Source organism: Copadichromis virginalis, linkage group LG23 (genome assembly GCF_057382275.1).
Source record: "Copadichromis virginalis isolate Kocher_CV1m ecotype Utaka linkage group LG23, C_Virginalis_male_GT1.1, whole genome shotgun sequence".
Lineage (NCBI taxonomy): Eukaryota > Metazoa > Chordata > Actinopteri > Cichliformes > Cichlidae > Copadichromis > Copadichromis virginalis.
The window spans coordinates 28,573,966-28,599,976 of NC_140639.1; the positions used below are offsets into that span (position 1 = coordinate 28,573,966).

The 26,011-nt window shown below is 41.7% G+C and overlaps 1 protein-coding gene and 1 long non-coding RNA gene across 8 annotated transcripts in view; one reads left to right on the forward strand and one right to left on the reverse strand.

Moving 5' to 3' along the window:
* LOC146681095 (striated muscle preferentially expressed protein kinase-like) overlaps positions 1–22,601 on the forward strand; it is a 59,601-nt gene extending 37,000 nt beyond the window's left edge. For all 7 annotated transcript variants that reach the window (XM_085449814.1, XM_085449815.1, XM_085449820.1 and 4 more), the window contains 32 exons: positions 51–226; positions 337–514; positions 620–693; positions 1,835–1,993; positions 2,089–2,278; positions 2,478–2,707; positions 2,790–2,909; positions 3,014–3,118; positions 4,243–4,449; positions 4,574–4,697; positions 5,238–5,410; positions 5,898–6,010; positions 6,111–6,279; positions 6,633–6,732; positions 8,453–8,653; positions 9,026–9,083; positions 9,169–9,246; positions 9,338–9,510; positions 9,668–9,694; positions 9,792–9,944; positions 10,058–10,100; positions 10,208–10,273; positions 11,663–14,294; positions 14,364–14,531; positions 16,620–16,742; positions 17,761–17,925; positions 18,700–19,405; positions 19,637–19,876; positions 20,302–20,525; positions 20,644–20,719; positions 20,885–21,034; positions 21,119–22,601. In XM_085449814.1, the coding sequence (XP_085305940.1) occupies positions 51–226; positions 337–514; positions 620–693; positions 1,835–1,993; positions 2,089–2,278; positions 2,478–2,707; positions 2,790–2,909; positions 3,014–3,118; positions 4,243–4,449; positions 4,574–4,697; positions 5,238–5,410; positions 5,898–6,010; positions 6,111–6,279; positions 6,633–6,732; positions 8,453–8,653; positions 9,026–9,083; positions 9,169–9,246; positions 9,338–9,510; positions 9,668–9,694; positions 9,792–9,944; positions 10,058–10,100; positions 10,208–10,273; positions 11,663–14,294; positions 14,364–14,531; positions 16,620–16,742; positions 17,761–17,925; positions 18,700–19,405; positions 19,637–19,876; positions 20,302–20,525; positions 20,644–20,719; positions 20,885–21,034; positions 21,119–21,356 (7,639 nt within the window). In that variant the 3' untranslated portion in view covers positions 21,357–22,601. The remainder of the gene's footprint in view (positions 1–50; positions 227–336; positions 515–619; positions 694–1,834; positions 1,994–2,088; positions 2,279–2,477; positions 2,708–2,789; positions 2,910–3,013; positions 3,119–4,242; positions 4,450–4,573; positions 4,698–5,237; positions 5,411–5,897; positions 6,011–6,110; positions 6,280–6,632; positions 6,733–8,452; positions 8,654–9,025; positions 9,084–9,168; positions 9,247–9,337; positions 9,511–9,667; positions 9,695–9,791; positions 9,945–10,057; positions 10,101–10,207; positions 10,274–11,662; positions 14,295–14,363; positions 14,532–16,619; positions 16,743–17,760; positions 17,926–18,699; positions 19,406–19,636; positions 19,877–20,301; positions 20,526–20,643; positions 20,720–20,884; positions 21,035–21,118) is intronic.
* LOC146681096 (uncharacterized) lies at positions 4,254–5,902 on the reverse strand. Its single transcript, XR_014918282.1, has 3 exons — positions 5,233–5,902; positions 4,559–4,688; positions 4,254–4,316 (listed from the first exon to the last, which is right to left on the reverse strand). It is a non-coding gene; the product is annotated as an uncharacterized LOC146681096 (long non-coding RNA).
* Positions 22,602–26,011: the final 3,410 nt, after the last annotated feature.

A 26,011-nucleotide genomic window follows, 5' to 3' on the forward strand; every position in this document is an offset into this window, starting at 1 on the left:
TTACGCGCCTGAGCATAAATGATTCTGACAGCCGCTTTATACTGACCCAGGCTGAAGGACAGAGTCTCGGTGAAGACAGCAGGGCACTTCACTGTGCGAGAGATGGAAGATGGCACCAGTGAAATGAGGATCGGCTCGGCTCAGAGGTCAGATGCAGGGCTGTATGCTTGCAGGATCATCAATGAGTATGGAAGCAAACAGGCAGAGTGCAGACTGGAGGTCAGAGGTAGGTGATGAGAAACTGAACTGAATGTTTAGTCATACCATATCTTGTCGTTCTTCCTTATATATGCTCTATTTGTGCTGTTTTCTTTTTCTTTTAATCAACCGCTGCAGCACAAACGGCGTTGACGATCACCAGGGAGGTAAAAGACGCAGCAGTGAGGGCTGGAGAATCAGCCGTGTTTAAGTGTCACATCACGGGACCTCCAGATGTGGACGTGGACTGGTTGTCCAGGGGGAAGCTGATCCAGCCTGCACTGCTCAACTGTAAGATGCACTTTGACGGAAAGAGGTAGGTCCACCTCATGTTGCTGTCACTGCAGCACATTTTATTATCTGACAGATTTTTGGTGTCATAAAAACAAAATTCATTCATTTATTTTTCTTTATGCTATAGGTGCCGTCTCATGCTAAATTCAGTACATGAAGACGACAGTGGGACATATACTTGCAAGCTGAGCACTGCCAAAGGTGAATCATAAGCAGTGCTGTCCCTGTTGGTGAACAGAAGATGAGGTGTGATCATAAATTTTCAGTCTAACTAAAAACCTGTGCAAATTTCCCCTTCAAAGCCATCTTCTGGTGCTGCTGCTCTTTTTAAATCATCTGTACAAATCTGGGATTTTAACCTCAATGATTGTTTCCCCCAGATAGTTTTAGACAGGCACAGTACAGAGTTTTTCTGTCACACTGGCCTCGTTTCGCAAATGTGGCTTGTGCCTTCTTCCTCTTCCCTAAAACGATATAATTCAGGGGTGTCAAACATAAAGCCCCAGGACTGCAACTGGGCCTACAAAGACTCATGGGACATCTTACATCTTAGCTTACATTTTGGAATTTTAACTGTATTTTCATAAATTGTACTTTTTTTCTCCTGATAAAGACCTCCCCAAGACCACATAATGCAGGAATAAAGTAAAAGATAAATCATCACATCATAGATCATCACCCACTACAGAATTTTTCAACAATTTATGCACAGGGATTTTAAATAGGAGTGCCTATGGTTTCAATTTGAAAATCCAAGATCCTGAATATTCTCGAGTTACTGCATTCACAAGATTTTCAGAAAACTCTCAAGTTCAAAGCTCAGAAAACTCTGAACCGCTGGTAGGAATTTGAAAATTCTAGGTGACTTCCTTCCTGAGTTATCTCATTTACAAACTTAGGTGTCCATGCAGCCCGTCTACTTCTCCGACTGGCCAACGGGGTGATGATAATATGTAAGCCATCAGCCTTTTGCGGTTGAGGGGTAAAGACTGAGACATACTGTTGACATTGCACTTATACTTCTTGTACTAAGATATTTCAGAGATTAAATATATTTACAGTGACAGAAAGGAAAGATGTGTGTGGCCCATAATCTGTGACCTGATCTAACTGGTTGGCTCCTTTTCTTCCCAAGGAGTCTAACCTGAAGGTGGAAACATGGCAAATTTAAATCACATAAGGTTTTTTTTTTATGATCACACCTTATATTTATGCTGGGTTTTCCATTTCGTGTTTTTGTCTCCACCAGAGAGGTTTTGGTTGGTTGTTCTCCAACTTCTTTAGATGTGATTGAACATATTTCAGTGATACACTTACTAACAGGGCGCATGTGCATCTACAGAGGAGCTGACCTCGAGTGCAAAACTGATCGTCACGCCGTCCAAGGAGCCTCTGTTCACACGAAAGTTGGACATCCTGGAGGTCATCGAAGGACGCACGGCACGGTTTGACTGTAAGGTGAGCGGATCGCCTGCTCCGAGAGTCACATGGATGCATTTTGGTAAGAATCTCAAAGCGGCGGTGCGGTGTTCCTACATTTTTTAGGCTTGTCCAAAGAAATGGCTTTTTAATTTGTCTTTTATAATGTTCTTTCAGAGTCACGAGTGGAGGAGAGTGATAACATTCGCATCCTTCAAGAGGGGGGTCGTCACTCGCTTGTCATCACCCACGTTGGCAGTGACACAGAAGGATTTTACACAGCAGTTGCTCAAAACATTCACGGAAAGTCTGAATGCACTGCTGAGCTGTACGTGCAAGAACCCCGAGCTGCCGTCTCCTCTCACATGTAAGAGAAGCCGTTTGTTTCTATTTGCATCTCATCCCTAATTGTGTAATTGTTAATTCTTTGAAGGCTTTGAGAAGAAAACAAACTATTTTTAAAAAATCAAATGTTCCACTTTTGCTTTCTAGGGCAAAGAAAAATAGCTCAGATGGAGCGAATGCGTGTGATAAAATCAAGTCGACCTGTTCTTTTCTTCCTCCAGGTCCAAGTTGGAGAAGATGCCGTCCATCCCAGAGGAACCTGAAGTGTTCGACAACGAGGTGGAGAAGAGGACCATGCCGGACTTTGTGCAGCCTCTGGCTGATGTGGAAGTCATTGAAGGGAAGGAGGCGGTGCTGAAATGCAAGGTGGCGGGCCTGCCATACCCAACTATTGCCTGGTATCACAACAGCAGGCGCATTGAGAACAGCGAGGAGCGCAAAATGACTCAGTGTAAGCAGATAAACACACAAAAATAAGTCGTTCAAAGTGGGGGAAAGATGGCGAATAAGAAACCTGTGTGTCTGTTCTCCAGACAGGGATGTCCACAGTCTGATCATTCGGGGCGCTTGTCATGCTCACGGAGGTGTTTACAAGGCTGTCATCTCCAACAAAGTGGGCAAAGCAGCCTGCTATGCTCATCTGTATGTTACAGGTAATCATAGATACACAATGTTTAATGGTATACATTACGGGATACACAATTTCCCTAATATTTTTGTGAAATATATAAATATATATGTATGTTTTTGGAAACAGATATTGTTCCTGATCCTCCTGATGGGCCTCCGGTGATTGAGGCCATTACAGGAAAAACTATAACCCTCAGCTGGAAGACACCAAAGAGACTCGACCCTTCACTTGGTAGGTTCATAACACACCTGCAGGCTGGTGCAACACAGGTGGATGGATATAATGTGTTGGAAAAATCATGTTTAATAAAGAGCTCGAACAAAGAAAGTGCTTAGGTCTCCCACTGACTTATATAAAGCGTAAAGGTTTGGAGATGATCCAATTGAAGCTAAAATTTTGTCCTAATTCGTGTGACTCTAACCTTTGACCTATGACCTTAAGGTACATTTCGAAATCCATATGATTGGAGCAGAACTGGTTCAAAGCCTTGGCTTCTAGAAGCTTTAAAAGATTTTAAAATATAGTCATGCAGTGTGTCATTTTGCACGATTTTATGGCATCACTGTGACACGTGTGAAGTGAAGTGTGTTGTACAGCTCTCTCCATGCGTTTTCACGTGAAATAATACTAAGGGGAGACCGTGGCTCAGGGGGTTGGGAAGAGCATCTGTAACCGGAAGGTCGCCAGTTCGATCCCCGGGCTCTCTGTCCTGGTCGTTGTGTCTTTAGGCAAGACACTTTACCCTACTGGTGTTGACCAGAGGGGCCGATGGCGCGATATGGCAGCCTCGCTTCTGTCAGTCTGCCCCAGGGCAGCTGTGGCTACAACTGTAGCTTGCCTTCACCAGTGTGAGAGTGAATGAATAGTGGCATTGTAAAGCGCTTTGGGTGCCTTGAAAAGCGCTCTATAAATCCAATCCATTATTATTACTTGATATGGTTTCCTGAAAAGCTCAGTTTTGACCTTGGGCGCTAACAATCAAGGTCTAGGTCAAATATGTAGCCAGCCTTGGTCCCAGTGTGACCTCAGGCCTAGTATATTGTTGTGAAGTTTGAAGATGATGCATAAAAAACTGTGGGTAATAAATCAGTTTTTACTGATTTTAAAATTGAATTGACCTCAATCTCGACCCAATTTTTCCCAAAATGAAATCAGCTTGAGCTGCTATTGATATCTCCCATCACACACAATTTAAAAACGATGTCTTGAAAACTGTGGATGATAGACTGCTAACAAACAAACAAACTGAACTGATTACATACTCTCTCCATTCAAGGGAGAAAAAATACAGCATTTTTAGCACTGCTTAATCATGTCTTTGCCACCAAGTAATTAAGGAGCATGTGTGTTTACAGATGCCGGCTCCTTGGTGTATGTGGTCCAGCAGCAGCCTCTGGGCTCCATCCAGTGGTCTGTTGTGGCATCAAACCTGAGGGAGACAAACTACACCGTCACCTCGCTGTCAAAGGGAGTCCGCTATGCTTTCAGAGTCCTAGCATCCACTGGGAAAACGCTTAGCAAGCCATCGCCTGCCACTGATCTAGTCCAGCTGCTGGACAGAGGTATCAAGTGTGTTTAAGAGGCTTATGCTACCACTAATCTGATAATCGACCTTAAAGGACATCATTTCTACTTTTAGGACCAGTTTTGCTTTGTTTTCTTGTAACATACCTTTGACTTCTCTAGGACCGTACTTGAGGAAAGCGCCGATAATTTTAGACAAGCCAGAAGTTGTGTACGTGGTTGAGAACCAGCCTGCCAACATCACCATCACGCTGAACCATGTGCATGCAGCTGTCACCTGGAAAAAGTTAGTTTATTAACCTTCCAGTGATGTCCTTGTGATGTCATTAAAAAGTTTTCATCCGATTTCTTCATAGCATTCATCAGGGTCTGTTTCATAAACTGGATCATATTAACCCCAAGCTTCTTGGGGTTTATTTGGCAGCCCTTATACTAAAGACTAAAAACTTAAATATACAGTTCAAAAGCTTTCATGATGGCTTTAGGGGGATATTAGTGTACTTAATGCTGATCGAGACATACAGCTTGTCAGAGTAAGCCTTTCTTAGTTAAGAAAGACTATGTCGACACACATTCTGCATGTTTTACAAGAGTCTGGGTGCTAAACTGGCCTGCCTGCAGTCCAGACTCATCACCCACTGCCAACATTTGGAGCACAGAAAATTAAATAATGCAAAGCCCACAACGCTGTGCAACAATCAAAACAAAAAAAATGGCTTTCAAAACTACAACAGTTGGTCTCCTCTTACTGGGTTAAAGAAGACTCAGTGCAGCAAACTGGTAAATGTGGCCTTCTCCCAACTTTTCTGAAACCCGCTTACCTCAGGAGGGGCGTGGTGCTGGTCAGTAAGCCGGGGATGTGCGAGATGAGCATGCCGGACGATGATCAACACACCCTGAAGCTGCAGAGGGTGAGGAGCACGGACATCGGTCAGCTGGTGGTCACGGCCAGAAACCAGTTTGGCAGCGACCTGTGCACACTTCAGCTGGCCATGGCAGGTCAGTCCAGACAGGCGCACCACGTGACAAATTTAGCATTTTAGTGAGAATCCAAACAACTTTCTACTTATGTCAACAAGACAAAGTGTGTCTTTATTATTTGATCTGTTGCATAAAAACATCAGCTTTTATATTCATTTAGTGCCCAAAGGAAGATTGAACAACAGCGAGACCTGTCTGTCAAGGCCTTTTAAGTTCCCCAAAAAAACCATACTCCAAAAAAAGGCCATGGGGGGCAACAGGTGGTTTGTTTCAGAAAGCACTTCCGACTTTTCCAAAAGTAAAATTAATTACAGATTTAAATAGCAAAACTAGCTTAAGCATATTTTTACTGTTTTAAAGAAAAAACAATAATGGATACAAATTATGATTCATTAGAATTCAACAAAAATGGCCACAACACCATAAAATGTACTCTGTATGTGCGGTCCATAGTGCTTCTCCACCTTAGAGATGAGCTTCTTTTTTCCTCCTAATTTTCCTGCAGTGCCTCCCAAATTTGAGACCATAATGGAGGACGTAGATGTGCAAGTCGGGGAAACATGTCATCTGGCTGTTGTGGTCGAAGGAAAGCCAGATCCGGATATTCTGTGGTTTAAGGTAGTACATCCAACATTCGACTATAACTCAACTCAACTCAACTGAATACTCAGATGATATTTTTTTAGGTGAATGCTAATAGCTGATTGATCTGCTGCAGGATGATGCGCTCCTCTCGGAGAGCAGCCACTTCACATTTGTTTACGACGACCCAGAGTATTCACTTGTCGTCCTCAACGCTCAGCCCCATCACTCCGGCGTGTACACCTGCACTGCCAAGAACCTGGCCGGGTCCAACTCCTGCAAGGCCGAGCTCACAGTTCATACAGGTCTGCAGTCCAGCGATATTCTTACAGTAGTTGAAAAGATTAGGAATGTGTAAAGTTGAAAAGTTTCATATTCAAAAGTATTGTGCTAACAGATTTTTACCCCATTTGCTGATGATATTTACTGCTTAGAATCGCTAATAAAGGCTAGCTGTTGTTGAAAATTGCTCCTCTGAATCCGCACCATATGGGCGGGACCACAAGGTGTTTTGAAATTACAATGTGAAGCCATCTGTCTCTGAGCTAGCACATAAATACACCCACATATGAGTGTGTGCACCCCCCACACACACACTCACACACACATCCATACACACAAAGCCAATAAAGATGCCTATGTTGATGCTTTTCTCCAGAGCGAAAAGAAGCAGAAGAGCCAATGGAGGATGAGGGAACCATTCTGAGGAAGATGAGGCGTTTGACAGATTACTATGACATCCACAAAGCGATAGGGAGGTGAGTGTGCGCACTCTTCCTGCCTCACATCCCGACGAGGACGAGGACACTGACGTTAATAGTTACTTGAGTGCTCAGGGTCGGCCTGGAGGGCGGGAGGTAGGGGTAGGAGCTGGTGCGGAGGGGTTGTGTGTGTGTGTGTGTGGTGGGAGGGTGGCGGTGGGGTTAGTTGCACCTGCTTAACAACAGCAGACAGAAACGACAGATGAGTCACCAGCCACGAGAGTGGAGTGAACGCATTAGCCGACGACAGATGATTTGTTTTGGTCTAGAGACAGGCATTTACTGTGAATTGCACAGCCACTGGGATGGCAAAACAGGCAGATGAAGAAATCTGCTTTCCACCCAGTGAACAGCATGAGTACCCCAGTAATGGAGTTCAGATTATGAGTCCTTCTCCCAAATATCACAGAAGAGTGCCTAAGGAGAATGAAAGTTAATTATACAATGACTATTGCCCCTCCATTTGTCTTTCCATTGTTCTCACAAAGAAGAATTTATTAATAAAGTGGAGGGAAAGGAAATTAGTCATTAAAGGGATTAAAGGGACCTATTATCAAGATATATATATATATATATATATATATATATATATATATATATGTGTGTGTGTGTGTGTGTGTGTGTGTGTGTGTGTGTGTGTGTGTGTGTGTGTATAGACAGAGAGTCCTGTGAAAATCAGTTATATAGTACAATTACAAAAAGACTGACCAAAACATGGGTTGTTGGAATGGCCTGCATGGGTGAAAAGGTTCTCTCTGAAAACAACGTGGTAGCACAGCTTAGGTTTGCAAAGTTGCATCTGAACAAACCACCAGATTTCTGGAACAATGTGCTTTGGACAGATGGGACTGAAGTGGAAATATTTGGTCACAATGCACTGAATTTTGGAGAAAACCAAATGCAGCATAGCACCTCATACCAACTGTCAGCACATTGGTGGAGGGGTGATGATTTGGGCTTGTTTTGCTGCCACAGGACTTGGGCACCTTGCAGCCATTGAGCCGACCATGAACTCCTCTTTATGCCTAGAGTCTAGAGATGTGAGGACATCAATCCAAACCTCAAGCTCAGCAGCAAATCTACAACAGCAAGTCTGCCAAACAGAAGGAAGAAGTCCAGCCCTCAGGCTTAAAACAACACCTCAATGAACTGAAGCAATACTGGCAGGCATACTCGCATCTATCTATAGATGTTGCTCCATGACCCACACGTATCGGTAATAAGTGTGGTTACATGTGTAAACTGATAATGGTCTAAAACGAATTTCCACCATACTCAGCCCAACTTTACTAACGCATTGCGCCAGAACAAACTGGGTTTGTGTAAGAAATGTACAATTGGTATTTACAAAGAGAGCGCAATGACAGGATCGCATGGTAGAGGTGGCAACTGGGAAGTTTTGCAACTGACCCATATTTCACTAGCACATTGTACAGGGAGGAGAATATTTAAGTGTACAAATTGACGAAAGGATTGTGCTCAGTGCAATTTTGCCCTGCTTAGTAAATCTGGCCCTTAATTATCCATCTTCATCCGCTTTGTCCGGGGCCGGGTCGCGGGGGCAGCAGCCTAAGCAAATTACTGTCATAATAATAATAATATTTATAATTTACTTCTATCAAAGAGAAATCAGTCTTGAAAACAAATGGATAAAAAAACCAACACGGCTGACATGTACAAAACCATTAATGTCATCACTTTGTGTTTGTGGGTGCAGGGGGGCCTACTCCTATGTGAAGAGAGTAACTCGCAAGAACGGAAAGACCGAGTTTGCTGCCAAATTCATTTCTGCTCGCGGAAATAGGAAAGCCTTGGCTCTCAGAGAGATGGAGCTTCTGTCTGAGCTGGATAACGAGAGGATTCTCTACTTCCATGATGCCTTTGAGAAGAAGAACGTGGTGGTGCTTATCACAGATTTGTATCCTTTCACTAGAACATACAGTGAAATCTGTAATCTACGTTTTACAGAAAAATGTTTTATCCTCCTGCATCTCCGATTCACATTTTATCTTCTACATTGTCAAACAAAAGTGCACTTAAATGCATCTCAAGTACAAGATGCACAGCATTAATCCTAACGTCCCCCCGTACCCCCCGGAGGCATGAATGAAGCAGCCGAGCTTTTTCTCTCTGACTCATCGCTGCTGAGAGGAATTAGCAAGAGATAGAGTGTGGGGGAGTTTTGCTCATTTATAATTCATTTCTCATGCACCTACCAGTCAGACTATGCAATCAAGTAGCTGCAGCAGCAGCAGCTTTGTTTTTCTTTTTTCTTAACTCTTGTACAAAGATGTCACGAGGAGTTGCTGGAAAGAATGGCCAAGAAAACAACAGTCATGGAACTGCAGGTTTGTGTCTTTCTGCTGCCTGCACTGCGCTTTCATTATGTAACGTGCCTTTCAGGATTCACTCCTGTTGTGTTTCATGCTACAGATCCGCAGCAGTGTTCAGCAGGTTTTGGAGGGTCTTCGCTATCTCCACCAAAAAAATATAGCTCACCTCGACATAAAGGTATCCATCTGTCCCACCACAAGCACTGTATCAGATTTGATTCACCTTTTATGAGTCCTAATGTTGTTGTTTTTGTACACATCCCCTCTAGCCAGAAAATATTTTGATGGCAAGTCCAGGGAGTGATCAGATCCGCATTTGCGACTTCGGGAATGCCATTAAATTGGAGACTTCAGAGGAGCACTACTGCAAATACGGCACACCAGAATATGTCGCTCCAGAGATTGTTAACCAAACTCCAGTTTCCACAGCAACAGACATATGGTCAGCCACCTGTTCTCTGGCATGGAGAAGTGACTAGGCACAGCAGGCACTATATACACTCACAGTTATCTGCAAGTCCATCAAATTTCTGTGTTTATCTGTGCTTTTATGTTGCTCTTCAAATTCCAAGTCACGTATGTGTCCTGCTCTCCCACAGGCCTGTTGGTGTCATCACTTACCTCTGGTACGTTTTTTTCTTCTTCACAGCATGTGTGTATTTAAACCCAATCAGTCAATCTGACATCTTGCTAAATAAAACACCTGTTCTTTTTTTGCTTTAGCCTGACCGGCGTGTCACCTTTTGCGGGCGAGAATGACAAAGCCACTGCTTTAAACATCAGGAACTACAATGTGGCGTTTGAGGAGAGCATGTTTTCTGACCTCTGCAAAGAAGCAAAAGGATTTGTCATCAAGCTTTTGGTGGTGGACAGACTGTAAGCATTTTGATGCCTCTTAGTTTTGTACCATAAAAATACTGTATATGATGCAACTGTGCTACAGTTCACAGATTAAACATGTCTGAACTGTAACTGTGTCCCAAACCTAGGAGGGCAAGTGCCATCGAGTGCCTTCGTCATCCTTGGTTCAAGGTGAGCTATCACTGGAACATCTACCATCCTGCCGACTGTGTCACTGATTCATGAGATGTAGTTATGTCTCTGTTAATAGTGCTCCCACCTATTGTTTTGTCTTGCAGTCACCAACAAACAAAAGCATCAGCACAGCTATGCTAAAACAAGTTTTGGCTCGAAGGCGATGGCAGGTAACAGACGACAAAACGTTCATTTAGCATTTGGAAATCAGGGTGAAATGCATAAAGACACCACAGGCTGATTCCTGCTGAGGGATTGAGGCTTGTTTTTGAATAGATTTATCATGTTTCTCCAAACATGATGCTGTGCTTTATGGACGAACATCTCCACTTTGGTCTTGTCTGTCCAAATGACATTGTTCCAGAAGTCTTGGGGTTTGTTCAGATTAGGGCTGCCACAAACGATTATTTTGATAGTCGACTAGTCACCGATTATTTTTGCGATTAGTCGACTAATCAGATCATCATCCATTGAACGTAAAAGTACAGCTTATTGCACCAGCAGCATCTGCTCTTATATAACTATCATTAGCTTACAGCTTTAAGTGTTTAAGGTCTGTGCTAACTAAAAATAAAGACAAGATGATAGTTAATTGAATTCTAATTAAATGTGCAGATTGTTTCGGTGGAGTTTAATAAACTCAGCCGATTTACTCAGGAACAAATAAAATACTGAAAAAAGCCAAACAATAACATTTTTAAGTTATCTAAGTGACTTGTATATGTTTAACCTGAGTAGGGCGGTGGGTTTGAAAACGATCTGCCGGGAGTCCGGTGCTCTCATGGCCCCCGGCTAGCTATCGAGCTAGTGGGTAACAGACGCCTCCGAAAACGTCGGAGCGCTTTTGAAAATATGTGGTGTCTTGATAAACTGAGCAGATATTTGAGGTTTACACAGCTACATTCTCGCCTGAAAATATGTTAAACGTTTATTTTGTGACCCAGAAAGAATAATAAGAGTAATATTAAAACTAACTAGCTGCCGCCATTGTTGACAACTGCGCTGGGCCGCGCTATGAATTCTGGGACACAGTTTCTTCTTCTTCGGGGTTTAACGGCAGCTGGCATCCTTGTACATGCAGTGCTGCCATCTTCTGTTTCAGTCCGTTATTACACTCTTAAATCCTGCTACTTATTCCTGCTTTTGGGATCTTACAAAGCTTCAAATGACGCGTCGACTATTAAATCAGTCGTCGACGATTTTGATAGTCGACGTAATCGTGACTAGTCGACTAATCGTGGCAGCCCTAGTTCAGATGCAGCTTTACAAACCTAAACCATGCTGTCATGTTCTTTTGAGAGATAAGAGGTTTTCTCCTAGAAGCCCTTCCAAAAAGGCGATACTTGTTCATTTTTTTCTAATTGTACTCTCATGAACTTTGACATTTAACATGCAACCTGAGGCTTTTAGATTCTTCGGTCGCTCTTTGGTTTACAGTTAAATAAATGGTTAAAATGATTTGCACTCTGCTTTTATTCACACTTTATACAGAGTTTTGGAAACAGGGGCGTACTTAGATTAGAGACTAATCCTACAAAATCCTCTGCTAACTATTTCAGCGTTCCCTCATCAGCTATAAATCCAAAATGGTGATGCGGTCCATCCCTGAGCTCCTAGATGACTCAAGCAGCCATGTCTTCATTGCTGTGGCCCGGCATTTAAAAGAAGGCTCCCCGCCACCCTCCTCTTCGTCTGATTCAGATGCAGATGTGGATGAGCTTCCCTTTATTCCTATGCCACTGTCCATGGTTTTCTCGGGTTCCAGGGTCTCCCTCAATGAGATCCCAGGGGATGAAGATGTCACGGGACGGCACGGTTTCATTGCAGATGGGACAAGGAAAAAGGAAAGCATAGGTGCAAATAATAGAGGAGGGGCTACTAAATGCATAAAAGATGAAGACATAACCCCAAATGAGGCGCAAACAGAAAATATAAAACGAGCTCCCTTGAAAAAAGGATCAAGTGTGGAGTCAGATGAATCCCAGACAAAAGCCAGGCGGTCTACAATGAGGAGGGGGAGTTCTGCCGATTCAGCGCTGCTTCTCCACATTGACCCAGAAGAAGAAAGTACAGAAAAGGAATCAGAAGAAAGAAACAAGAGTTTGAAAAAGGCTGTTTCCATGGAACTACCCAATCGCAGTCCAAGCCCTGGGGCTACAAAGTTAAGCCAGGAGGATTACGCCCTAAAACTGGAACTGATGAGACAACGGCTGCTCAGGGGAGGAAACGTGGACAAAAATATGAGTGGCCTTCGAGGGCCCCTTTTTGAAACACTCGGCATTGAAGATGAGAGGCAAACAGGATCCCTTGATCGGAATTTGAGGAGATCAAGAACTGGGCCGTCAACACTCGTCAGAGCAGCTTCCTCTCAGAGTCCAGGAGAAGACACGCCAAAGACTAAAGTTTTTCGCAAAAGTACCTCTTTCACTCAGGGGGATTCTGAGCCCATGCCCCTGCACAGAAGGTTTGGAGCCCCCTTAGAGATACCATCTGTGGGTAGTTCTAGCATAGTAGGGAAGAAGCTCCAGGAGGCAACCTCGATGTCTGCACTAACAGAAGACACAAAAGCGGAGTCTGCCTCAACCACAGCACAGGGAAGACCAGACCAACAGGAAAAACATATGAGCGAACTTGGTGAGGAAGAAGGGATGAAAGAAAAAAGGACCAAGTCCCAAATAGAAGGGGCAGACAAAGAAGAATGTGATTATGCGTATCCTTCTGTTATTACTCCTATAATAATAATAGAGGAGGAGGAGGATGAAGAAGAGAGGAAAGAAAACCAGGCATTACATATCAGCAAGCAGAAAGTGAAAGACAAGGAAATGTCACAGAGTAGTGAAGAAGCATCATTTGCAGGGCAGTCTCAAACATCTGACAAACCCCAATCCAAGGATCCTTCTACTATAGCCAAAACAAAGTCTGCAGATGCATCTTCATCCCCGGAACATCCAGCAGTATTTGCCAAAGTAGCAACACCTGAGCAATCTCCAGGTTCTGTCTCTTCTTCATCAAACCCAGACCTTCCTTCCATCCCTCGCCAGCTTATTCTCAGAACAGACATCAAAGACATTGACTCAGAGGAGCTCTTTGAAGCGAGGTTTAAAAAGCGAGAATCGTCTTTGACCCGTGGCCTCAAAAAACTCACCAGAAACAAATCAGAGGAGAAATCGCCTGTATTAAGTAGAAAAGCAAATGAGGGGGCTGAAGAGATTTATAGGCCTGCACCAAGAGGGGCGCCTCTAGAAATGGTATCGTCAGGACTTAAGGAGAAATCGAAATCTGTTCAAGATTTAAGAAGAGATGATCAAGAAACAGGCCTTGGTTTAATTGGAAGGTTTTCCTTGCGGGCCAAGAGGTCACCATCCACTGAGAAGAAGGTTCAGAAATCACAAGAAGATAAGCAATCCAATGTGCAGGAAACGGCTAAAAGCAAGAGAGTGTCTTGGGCTGTTGGTCGCAGTAAGTCTTTGGATACAAAGGAACTGAATGGTGGAGGGACACAGAAGAATGTGGATGACAGGGAGCAAGGAAAAGCTGAGGAGTCGTCTGTATCTGCCATGAGGCGTAAGTTTGAGTCCAAAGTGGCAGGAATCTCTGCCAAACTAAGGACTCAGTCAGAGGAGAGGAACAATAAAGACACAAAGAAAGAGCTGGCTCAAGGGGATTTACACAAGGTCACAGACTCTCCTGTCCTGGCAATGAAACAGAGGTTTGAGAACAAAGTGGCAGGAATATCTGCAAAAATACGCAGTCAGTCTGAAGAGAGAAAAGGAGATTCAGAGGGAAAGCGCACACCCCTGTTTACCCGCCACCGTCACTCTCAGTCTGAGGGCCGTGGACTCAAAGGAATGGGAATCCCTGAGAATCAGCTAGCAAAACAAACTGGCGCCTCAGGGTCTAAGGAATCAGTTGAATCCACTTCTAGCATCCATTCTGAGAGTGAGAGAAGGTCACGGTGGGACAGGTGGGGTTTGACAAGGGGCAAGAAAGACAAAACGCCTTCCCAATCTGATTTGCCCTCAAGCGTCCCCAAAGAAGAGGCAAAAAGCCAACAGTTTGTCCGCTCTGCTTCAGATTTTGCTCCAGTGTTTCACATCAAATTGAAAGACCACGTCCTGCTGGAGGGGGAACCTGTCACTCTTAGCTGCCTTCCAGCTGGTAGCCCACAACCACAAATTACATGGATGAAAGGTAGCTTTATCAAATATCAAAATAATGTAAATAGTGCAGATAATTCGTTAATGCTTTTGTGTATTCTAGATCGGAAACCACTGGAGGTGGATGACAGAGTCAACCTAATCTCCCACCCAGATGGAAGACAGCTTGTAATGATCAGAAAGTCCACCTATAAGGACGCCGGGGTTTACGAATGTGTAGCATCCAACCCCATAGCTACTATTACTACCTCCTGTACTCTTTCCATAGCTTGTAAGTCACTTGTCTGTTCCATAACATTCCATAACTATTTATGTTTTAGTTACATTTTTGTTTTATAGAATGGAAAAAATACATATATTTCTCCACCCTCTCCTGCAATTGTTATCAGTGGGGACGTTAGCAATAAAGACTAAAAATGTTTTTTGTACCTGTCTGTTAAATATATTGATTAGAAGTTGCAGAAGTTGTAAAGGTGAACATTTTCAGATGGTAGTGTGTGGGGATCTTGTTTTTGGAGCAGTGTCTCAAGTGGTCATTTGAGGAACTGCAGTTTTCCAGTACACCATTTCCAGCCCCATACATTGCAGCAGCAACAGAACATGAACTTAGCACTCTTCACAGAGGAAGAGCTGCTCATTTTCCTGCCAGACATACAGTAATTTTCATAATGTGATGCATTTTACATTATTGAATTTTAATTGCACTGAGAATGGTATGAATAATAACACTAAAATGAACATTATTGCCAATGGATTCATTTTACAGTAGATTAACTTAATGGATTTTTGGGATTTTCTCATAATTATCACCTATTAAAAGTAAATGATACCGTATTCCCTGCAGTTTTGTACATGATGATCAAAACCAACTGGGGCAGGGCATACTCTAAACTTCAATCATGCCTTTCCACAAAGAGGCTATATTAAGAGCAGCAGTCTGCTTACAAATGCAACAGAAAAAATGAGACTTTGGGGGCTTTGGTGGAAAGTATATTTCTTAGATGTCAGGTGCAGTCAGTTGCTTTTGAATGTTTTCCTACAGATTTGGCCGTGTAGTATTACTTGAGACAGCTTATCTCCCTTCCATTGTCTTGCTAGTGGGCCATCGTAAAAGGAAATGTTTTGTGAAAATAGAGCACCAAATTATCCTGTCATGTTTGGTTTCATTTCATTGCAACTCAAACATTAAATTGAATTGTTTTATATTTTCATATAAGTCAGTGATCAGATCTGTTACATAAATCTAATATAAACTAAACAACAACCGTGATGAAGATTAAACATGGCAGAGGAAATCTACAGTTTATAGAAAAAGAAAGTAACAATAATCAAACATGAAAACATTTTAGCATTGAATATCTAACACAAAAGGCAGTAAAGTGCAATGAAAAAAAACATCCACCCGTGAGCGATGATTAATAATCGAACAGCAATAACACCAAGGATTAGTACTGTTAGCACCAGGTAGCGCCTTTTACCAAGGTTTGAACACAACTGAAAGTTGCTCACATATATTTATTCAGACAAATAAGACTCACAAACTTGTAAAATCACAAACAACTAAAAGAGCCTACTCGGATCAGACCTGTGAAATCATGTGTCTTGCTTTATGGAATTAAAATGATCAGTAGTAGCTATGGTAGTTAAAAATATTTTTTCCCACATATAGCAAGTGATGATAGTCCTATAGTTTGGCCACCAAAAAGGCTTCTGTAGAGACAATGTGACATACTCCAAAATCCAAGTCCACTGGAAGTCATGCAATATGCAATATGCCTTTAGCTAAAACCATCGATTTTTCAATATCACGTTAGGATTTTAGCATTCTATGTATATTTAGCTATTAAAAGCTAATGGTAGCTATTTATTTGCAAGCTACTATAGTTAGGCAACAAAACGATAACAGTTTAGGATACTAAAATGATATATCTATAGAAATATGGTAGCTTAAAACTGATATTTGGTAAGTAAGTAAGAATATTTACTGTAAAGGCCCCAGAATATTATTCTTGCTTATGCCTCCCATGTAGTTTCAACATTGCCCACTTTGAGTGCTTGAAAGGCTCATTTCTTTAGTTAGTTCAGTTCATCTCAGTTCATTAGTCTGTTGGTGCATGCCTGCTGATATACGATTTGTAAGACTGATACCGATATTTGGTGATTTAAAAATTCAGTATATTGGTCACTATTTTTTTTTCTTCTTTTAAACACAAATAGATTTCCCTGCAATTTCTTATGTGTAGGTATTTGTGAATCCTTACTAGGATAATTGGCAGTCCTTACAGTGTATACTTACATTACTTGTTGTTTTCCTCTTTTCTTAAATTCCAACTCTTTTTTTTATCTTCATCCAATGAAGGTGTCCCCAAACGACCAGGGACCCCTGAAGTTCCTCAGACTTATAACAACACAGCCCTGGTGCTGTGGAAGCCATCTGAGACAAAATCTCCATGCAGCTACATTCTGGAAAGAAAAACCGAGGGTGAGTTTTATTCTATAAGTTTCTCTCCTTAAAAATACTTCTGATTAGAGGAGATCATTGTTCACTTTGGGTTTTTTTTGTTGTTGTTTTTTAAAAACTTCCCTTTGTGTACTGTGTCATTATGGCCTTTCACATCAGGATAAAATAATTTAACTCTACGTTTTAAGTTCCTAAGAGGTAACTTTTGTAAGGTTTTTAACCCAGTGAGGAGAATTCTCCAGAGATGATAGTTTGCAAATCTACAGACACCATTTAGATGGAGAAAGTGACTCAGTCCACGAGGGAATAGTGAGTGTACCAGAGCTGCTGTCAGAATTTTTTTTCATTATGGCCAATGAATCATCATTTGGCAGATGAAGAAGGGAGTAGATTCTGAATTTTTACCTGATCATTGATCAAAAAAGAAAGTAATCTTTGGCAGGGAGAATTAATGTACGTTCTCACAAAACACTGTGCCACTACCTAATTTACATTTTAATTCAGGTCTGATTCGCCGTGCTTTTACAGAAAATGAGATGTAATGACAGATTATTTTTCAGGAGGCAAACTGAACACAGGCTTGTGTCTGTGAAGGTTCTCAGTCATCCAGGTCATCGTAGTCAAAGGAGCTTGCAAAGAAAAGCTTCTGGACTTCTTTAAGTTACTTGAAGACGTTTCACCTCTCATCCGAGAAGCTTCTAACTTAAAGAAGTCCAGACGCTTTTCTTTGCAAGCTCCTTTGACTGAACACAGGCTTCTTATTCACAAAATCAATACTTTATGTGTTAATCAATGCTGCCATCTGGTGTTATATTAATTAAACTACTTCTTTTTTCTTTGGTTGTTTTTCCGTTCAAAGAGGACAAAATAGAAAAATGTTGCATCACCTTTGTTTTCTAATACTAAACCAAGCATTTTTATACCTAGAATCATTCGTACAACATGTAAAATTAAATAAATACCAATCAAAATTCAGTATTTAGTTTCATATTACCTTATAGCAACATCTTATACTCTTTATTTCCTTTCCGTCCTGCAGGTGATTCGAACTGGTTAACTGTAGCCACTGGAATTGCCGACTGCTACTACAATGTCACAGACCTGCCACCAGGTGGCACCTTCAAGTTCCGCGTGGCCTGTGTGAACAAGGCCGGACAGGGGCCGTACAGCAACTGTTGTAGGCCAGTTAGCTTGGCGCCCACAGGTATAATACTGCCTGTTAAAGAGTGAGCATACATGGACAAAAAGCTGAACAGAGCTAGAAAAACAAAACTGTTCTAAAAGCATCACACCAAAGCACAAGCTATGGATTAAATCCCATCGTGTGTCACAATATTAGCAAGCCCAAGTGAACTGCATTCCCTCCAATAGAAAGCAAAGGGAAACCCCTTCTCTTTTTAATGACCATATTAATGACCATACTTGATGTATGACTCTTTGTTAATGGGTTAATGGACTTAATTGCCACGTAGCTGTCCCTGAGTCTGTTTGTGCTGGAGGTTTCTACCTGTTAAAAGGGAGTTTTTCCTTTCCACCATCACCAAGTACTTGCTCAAAGGTAGTTGTCTGATTTTGGGGGGTCTTTTGGGGGGTCTTTATCTTGATTTTAGACCTGGTAAGTCTGTCATTAACAAGATGCTACCCTAGGATCAATATCCGATGCTTTTCAGTCCAGTCTTTTCTATAATATCTGGTTTAAAACTAAGCAAGACTTTGAGAGTCAAAATGCTAACTTGTGGTAGCTCCTTCCATTTTTTATATACAGTCTATAACAAAATCATGAAAATCCTGCATTTTCATTAACTGGTAGTGCCACGGCATAGTATGAAAAGCATCCAGACCATGTACATTGTCTCAAACCAAACAAAAACAAATGTAAGAAAGCTACGCAACATGTTTAAAAACTGTAGTTTGCTACAAGCAGCTAATATACTGAGTAAATAATTGATGTATTTAATCTGTCACTCTATTAACACAGTTGGAGGAGCTTCACCTACCGTTGCTGTTGTAAAGACAGCCCCAACCCCACCTACGCCTGTGATTACCTCCTCAGTGACATTCCCTTCACACAAACCAGTCCAAAATAGCGTTCCCAGATCAACGGTCTCCACCATCACCTCCACTTCCTCTACTCCAAAACATGAAGCCCTCACTGATGCATCCTATCTTCAATCTGCATCTCCATCATCTACAATTGTGGTGACTCCTATCCCTCTAACCTCCTCACCTTCCGGCCCTTCAACAAACCCTTCATTGCCATCTGCAGGTGCAACAGTGGATGGCACACAAAAAATAAGCCCCACTCTCCCTTCATCATCCACCTCCAAAGCAACCTCTCCCTTTGTCCTCCCCAAACCTCAGAGTCCAGTAAATGTGGTGACTCCTATGACACAGACTGCAGCTGTATTACCCCCACCTTCTGTTGTAACCCCACCTTCGACCCCCACAAAACCAACCGTGGCCTCAGTACCCACATATGTCCCCACGATCACTGCTACTGCTCGTGTGGCCCCGACTCCGGTGTCCTTTACCCCACAAGTACTACAGACCTCCAGCTTGAGTCCCATCGGTGATGGAGCCAGTACCCCCGCCAGAGGCACCCCATCGGGACGCGCTACACCCTCTACTGCTCTACGACAGGGAGTTCCACAGAAACCGTACACTTTCCTAGATGAGAAAGCGAGGTGAGATAGATATTGTCCTTTTGGGGGAAAAAGACATGAATCTTGCAAAAAAACATCAGAGTTAGGATAACAAGAAATTCAGAAGCTGGTGAATCAAAGAGATGTTGAGACTGCTGTTAAATTTATATTTGTTTGACGTTACTCTGAAAGTTATAACTTGAGAAAAAATCTATGCACATGGTCAAGCTTTTATTTGCGTTGTGCAAAGTAATCAGGACTTATCATTGGCAGGGGTCGGTTTGGAGTCGTCCGAGAGTGCAGAGAGAATGCGACAGGTAAAATCTACATGGCAAAGATCATTCCCTACATTCAAGAGAACAAGCAGGAGATCCTGAAGGAGTATGAAATCCTGAAATCTCTTCACAATGAAAAAGTCATGGGTCTCCACGAAGCCTACATCACACCACGCTACCTGGTGCTGGTGGCAGAGTACTGCACTGGCAAAGAGCTGCTATACAGCCTTATAGACAGGTAGGATGGTGGATATGTTGACTCACACTGACACACAAACTCAGACAAACCTGCATAGCAGGAGTCTAAAAAGAAGATTCTTACTTGGAGTCATTAAGGTTGAAAAGGAGGTTGTTATTTGATTCTGCTTTAAGTTGTATTTCACACCATGGCTGTATTCGGGAGCAGCAGAGATAAGCTAGGAGTGAAGTGGGTTGCAAAGTGGCTTGAAGATATAAAATAAATATGCCCTAAATGAGATTGATTGCATAAAAGCGTATCAGCTGAGCTCTCAGGTGATGTAGGCTGGCAATGAATCAGTCTTTCATCAATCTCTCAACACTTTAAATTTAAATTAGCATTAATTTATTCAGGATATGCTGCTTGAACTCTCCCTGTCTGTGTCCTATAATCACACGTGAACCTCCTCTTTCACTGACAAAAAGGTTTCGTTACTCTGAAGACGATGTGGTGGGATACCTGGTCCAGATTGTCCAGGGGGTCGAGTACCTCCACAACCGTCGCATCCTCCATCTGGACCTCAAGCCTGACAACATCATGGTGACCAACCTCAACGCCATCAAGATTGTGGACTTTGGGAGCGCGCAGACCTTCAACCCCCTCAGCCTCAAGCAGCAGGAATCAGGACCAGGAACGCTGGAGTACATGGGTAAGGATCAAGAGATGCAGGCTCTATATGCTTAATATTTTCGATGGAAGGAATTTCTACTAAATCTGAAAATCTTCTGCTTTTCTAAATTTTCATCTTCTGATAAATGTGATCCAAGCTCCTGAGATGGTGAAAGGCGAAGTGGTTGGTCCTCCTGCAGATATTTGGACTGTTGGCATTGTCACCTACATTATGTAAGTTTTCTTTTTGCTTCGTGCCACTAATGACCTTTACCCTTAACGCCAGAGTGAATAGGATGAATTGTATTTAAATTCAGTCAAACAAATACGATGTTTTGCATATTTACATTTTGGAATAAGCAACCTGACTGTTTATTTTTTCTGTGTCTCTTCAACCAGGCTTAGTGGTCACCTCCCCTTTGAAGATAAGGACCTTCAGCATGTTGAATCCAAAATCCTGATGGCCAAGTTTGACCCAACGAAACTGTACCCAAATGTGTCTCAAAGTGCCTCTGCATTTCTCAAGAAGATGTTGAGCAGTTACCCATGGTGATTATCATTTTAAAAAAGTTGATTATAAGTTTTTTTTTTTAAACAAGAACAATATCAAATGCTACCTAATATGTTTTTTAGGGCCCGCCCGACTACAAAAGATTGCTTCACACATGCCTGGCTGCAGGACTCCTACCTGATGAAGCTCAGGAGACAGACTCTCACCTTCGCCTCCAGCCGACTTAAAGAGTTCCTGGTGGAACAACAAAGCCGTCGCACAGAGGAAGCCACCAAGCACAAAGTGCTGTTGCGGACCTACCAGAGCTCCCCTCAGTCCCCGGCATCTGGGACTTCTCCGCATGTTCCTAGCCCAAAGTGAGGTGACAGTAAAGAAGCCACACTGAAATAAAAAATCGGAGCTCGTTGCATCTTAATACGTCCTCTGTAACCGAAGCAGACAGCCTCGATTCAACAACAGCGGGATTCTTACGTTAAAGAAAATCCCAGTGAAGGAGAAGCCGACCGCTGTGATGTGAATCCACGACTTGCAAACTGCTAATTCACAAGAAGGACACAGGATTTCTTTTCTTTGATTGCACAGTTTCTCAGTCACATTGTGGTTTTCCGAAATTGCACATCAATATTCAGTTTAGCCTCGGTCTCCACTCTGCACGATCAGCCTGGAACATGTGTACCATGAATACTTTTACCTTGTTTATGCCACTAAGATTAGTAGTAGTAAACAACTCATGTGAATGTACCATGATTTAAGCTGCTATCTTATGTATTTTTTGCATTTAGCCACACATTTTAAAACCCAACCAAAAAGATGTTTTGGGTTTGGTTTTCTTTTCTTTTTTTTTTTGTCATTTGGAAATTGTTTACTTTTTTCCATGTTAATTTATTTGCATGTGCGTATGTGTGAGTGTGTGCGCGCCTGTGTGAGTGTGTGCATGACCATTTTTGACTCACTTTTTTTGAAACTAGCATCATGGTGACAAAAAAAAAGGAAAAAAGAAAAACTAAAAATAAGGGGTGTCTTTGTGGTTTGTGTCATACAGTAAACATGAATTGATTTTGGGTGAGTTAGGAATATCTAGTACAATTTCTTGTTCTGTGGTTAAAACTTAACTTTTAACTGTAATACAGCGATGGAAAAAGGTCCTTAATGTAGATAACATTTTATTCTGAGAAGTCACACACTGGTAAATTACTGTGGTGTCAGTATTACCCAACGGCTGATCAGGTTACCTCATTCCTAATCAGCCTGTCACCAGTGCCTAAATCAGGTTGACATCCAAAATGTTTAACTTGTATATGTGTCTCCACTGGTTTTAATCCACATTTGATCAAAGTAAATATTTGATCACAATATCTGGACTTTATAGCCAAACGCACATGCATAGAGATTCTTACATGCCGAGGTTTATACATGCATACATACACAGAGTACATGCCGTCCTTGTAATAATAGACCGTCTTGTGTATTGCTCTATCACAGTGTTCCTTTTTTGTATGAATTTGGATGGTTGAAGATTTGTAAATGTACCAATTTGCGGTGTTTATATGTGGAAAAAGTTGAAAATGTTTTTATGAGATGGTATGTAATAAACTATTGATACAATTGGGAATATTAACTTTTTTCTTGTATGTGTAGGATGCTGTTTTAGGTTCACACTTACACTTTGTTTTTGTTTGTTTTTTAAAATTTATACAGATAATGGGCATGTAAAACTATGCAAACGATTCACTTCTTGTTGATGATCCCCTGGGGAGTGCAGTTGAGCACAACAAATATGACTGAAGCCATGAGTTCAAACTTTTAAGTGTTCATTTCCTTAACTTGTTTTCCTGCAATTGAAAGAGCAATGCCAGTTTTACATGGGTGGCAAGAAACAAGGAAGTCTTAGTGGCTATTTTATTATGCCATCATTGGAAAAAAAGCCAACATATGCATTCCTAAAATTCCTAAAAAATACAATATTAGGGATATTTCACTACAAGATTAAAAATGCACAAAATATGTATTGAAATACAAACATAACACTTTAATAAACTAATTTAAGTTTAAAGTGTTTATGTGGGTCTTGAAATACAATGGGTTTTTGACATCCCTTGCCCAAGTATGTGTTTTAAAGGTAGAGTGTGTAAAATCTCACCACTAGATGTCAGTAGATTGCAGTTTAAGTCAACTGAATTCTGTTGTCTTTCCACTACCAATTCACATACATAATCCAAGCTGTGGTGGTCACCGTAGGACAAATGTGTTTTAGTCAGCCGAGAGAGATCAGACAACGTTAAATCCAGACGGTACCGCAGAACAGCCATGGGTGGCTGGTGTGTTTCTACTGTTTGTGTAAAAAAAATTCTGTACACACTATCTTTTAACATATTTGAATAACATCAACATTTAGTAATAAAGATAATAAAAAATATATGCCAATTAAATTTTTTTCAGTATGTTATGTTTATCTCCAAGTCACCTGAGAAACCCTAACTCAGGGGTGTCCAACAAGTTTCCTGCAGGCTTTAGATGTGTCCTTGATCCATCACAGCAGATAAATGGCTAAATTACTTCCGCAACATGCCTTGAAGTTCTCCCGAGGCCTGGTAACGAACTAATCATTTGATTCAGGTGTGTTGACCCCAGGTGGATATCTAAAACCTGCAGGCAGTGTTGGGGAGTAACGGAATACATGTACCGCTGTTACGTATTTAAAATACAAAATATGAGTAACTGTATTCCGTTAGGTGGTATTCAGAATACAGTTACTTTGTTGAAATAAATGGATTACACTGCGGTACTTTCCTGTTTCATTTTGTCGCGGGTCAGGACTGTTTGGGTTTTGTTTGACAGCTACGTTCTGTTGTTCCAGGCGGCAGCGTTACGGTTGCCATGGTTACAGGGCGACGCTCTCTCTCTCTCTCTGCGACTGTGTGTTTCCTGGGTGAGAGAGCGCCTTTTCGTTGTTGTTGTGCTAAGCTAACAGGCAGAATGCTACAAGCATAGCTCTAAAGAATGTAGCATCATGGGCAGTGTAGTCCGTGCTGCAGGGAGAATGGACTGCCATACACGTTATGGGTCTGTGAGCGCGAGGAGGGAGAAAAAGGGGAGTGGAAAGGTACGAGTTGTCATCCAGGAAAAACGGGAGCTGGAAGCATGTAAATATAATAATAACCACTTCAGCCAAGAAGAGTGCCTGACGAGCCCAGTTGTACGTAAGCTATTAAGACTCGACTGTACACTGTGTTGGTGTTTTCCTCCGAAACAATAAGTTCCGTTGGAGCAGCCTTTCAACGCCTCTCTCTGTCTCTCGCAAGAAAAGTTGACCCACACAACAAAGTAAAGCTATTGTTCGGCTACGAGCCGACAGGGACCCCGCCGTATTAGTCAGAGGTCCCTTTACTACAGTTCGGAGTCGCGGACCTTCAGTAATAGTAATAAATCACACAGCAATAGTACATTCACGTTGTTGTAAAAAGCATGATAATATATTAAGTAATCCAAAGTATTCAGAATACGTTACTGTCATTGAGTAACGTAACGGAATACGTTACAGAATACATTTTGGGGCATGTATTCTGTATTCTGTAATGGAATACATATTAAAAGTAACCTTCCCAACACTGCCTGCAGGGCACTGGCCCTTAAGGTCTGGATTTGGACACCCCTGCTCATCTAGCAAAGTGACTAATGCCAAAGTCACCCTAGAGTTTCTTGCTGTCAGCCGGCTGTTTAGCATAGTTTAGCATAGCTATTAAGCGCAGTTGCACTACAATCAGTTGATTTCAGTTTGTGTGTGAGAAAAGTTAAATGCTTGAGTGGTCTATAACTTTTTAGGAGTGGAGCTATGAATGTTACTTTTATTTTTATTGCACAAAAGGACAAGAGTCACTATATAAGGTACATATGGTAAGGTAAGAAAATTAACAAGTAATTTATCCTCTTGAGAACCAGCCTATTTGTTTATGTTCTCTGTAATCGACATTTGTTTTTGGTCTCTATGTTTTGACTTATTTAAGCTACTACACTTAGCCCTGATGTACTAAATGGAGGACATCCTGGGCTTACCACTGATATCTCGTGTTTAGGTGGCCTCTATTACCTTCAAAGAGAAAGAATCACAAAATACAGTTCAATGGGAAGATTATTTTCCTTGGTTCTCAGGATGGTATAACATGTTACTTTCAGTAATGACCCAAACACTGTTTATAAGTACAATATTCTTTTATTTTATTTTATTTTATTTTTTTAACCAGACTCAAAATATGACTGACTATTACTTTTAAGTTTATTTCTACTGGTTTAAAAAAAAATTCTCAAAATGGAAATTGGTCAAACATAATAGTTTTATTTTATTATTTTAATTTTGCAAGACCAAACTGTATATATGTGGTCAGACATACTTCTCTTCGCGGAATCGGAGAAAACGGAGACGACACTTGCACGACACTCCCTGTCTATAGGCAGTTTCAAGGGGACCCAAACTGGGCGTTTCTTCTGTTGTTGCTACTTCCAAAAAGTTAAAAAAAAAAAAAAAAAAAAAAAAAAAAAAAGGGAGAAAAAAGGGAGAAAAAATTTTGCTCTTGATTGTGCAAGTTTTTTTTTTTTTTTTTTTTTTTAACAAACAGCAGTCATTACATGACGAAGGTACAACCACACAGCATACACGCAAATCTGCCAGCGGCTAGTGCGGCATTTAAGGTGTTACAAAGTATCTGAAGACACTTTGGTAAAAGTTTGAGTCAAATCTGCAGGGTTTAATTATTTAATGTGGGTTTTGTTTTTGATCTTTTAATGTTATAGCCGAATAATAAAGTGCTTTGTAGGCGACATGTTTAAGGTCGGTAGCCGTGCAAAGGGAGCAGGGGCACTATCTAATAATAGTGTTTGTCTAAAGTAAGTCCGTAGTAGCTAGCAGCTAGCTTAGCTAACTCCTGAGTAACTTTGTTTCGGGCCACTCTAAGGGACCGTCGTCAAAGGGGCAGAGGCCGGCAGGGGGAGCGCTGCACAGAGCCGTGCCCTTACTGCGC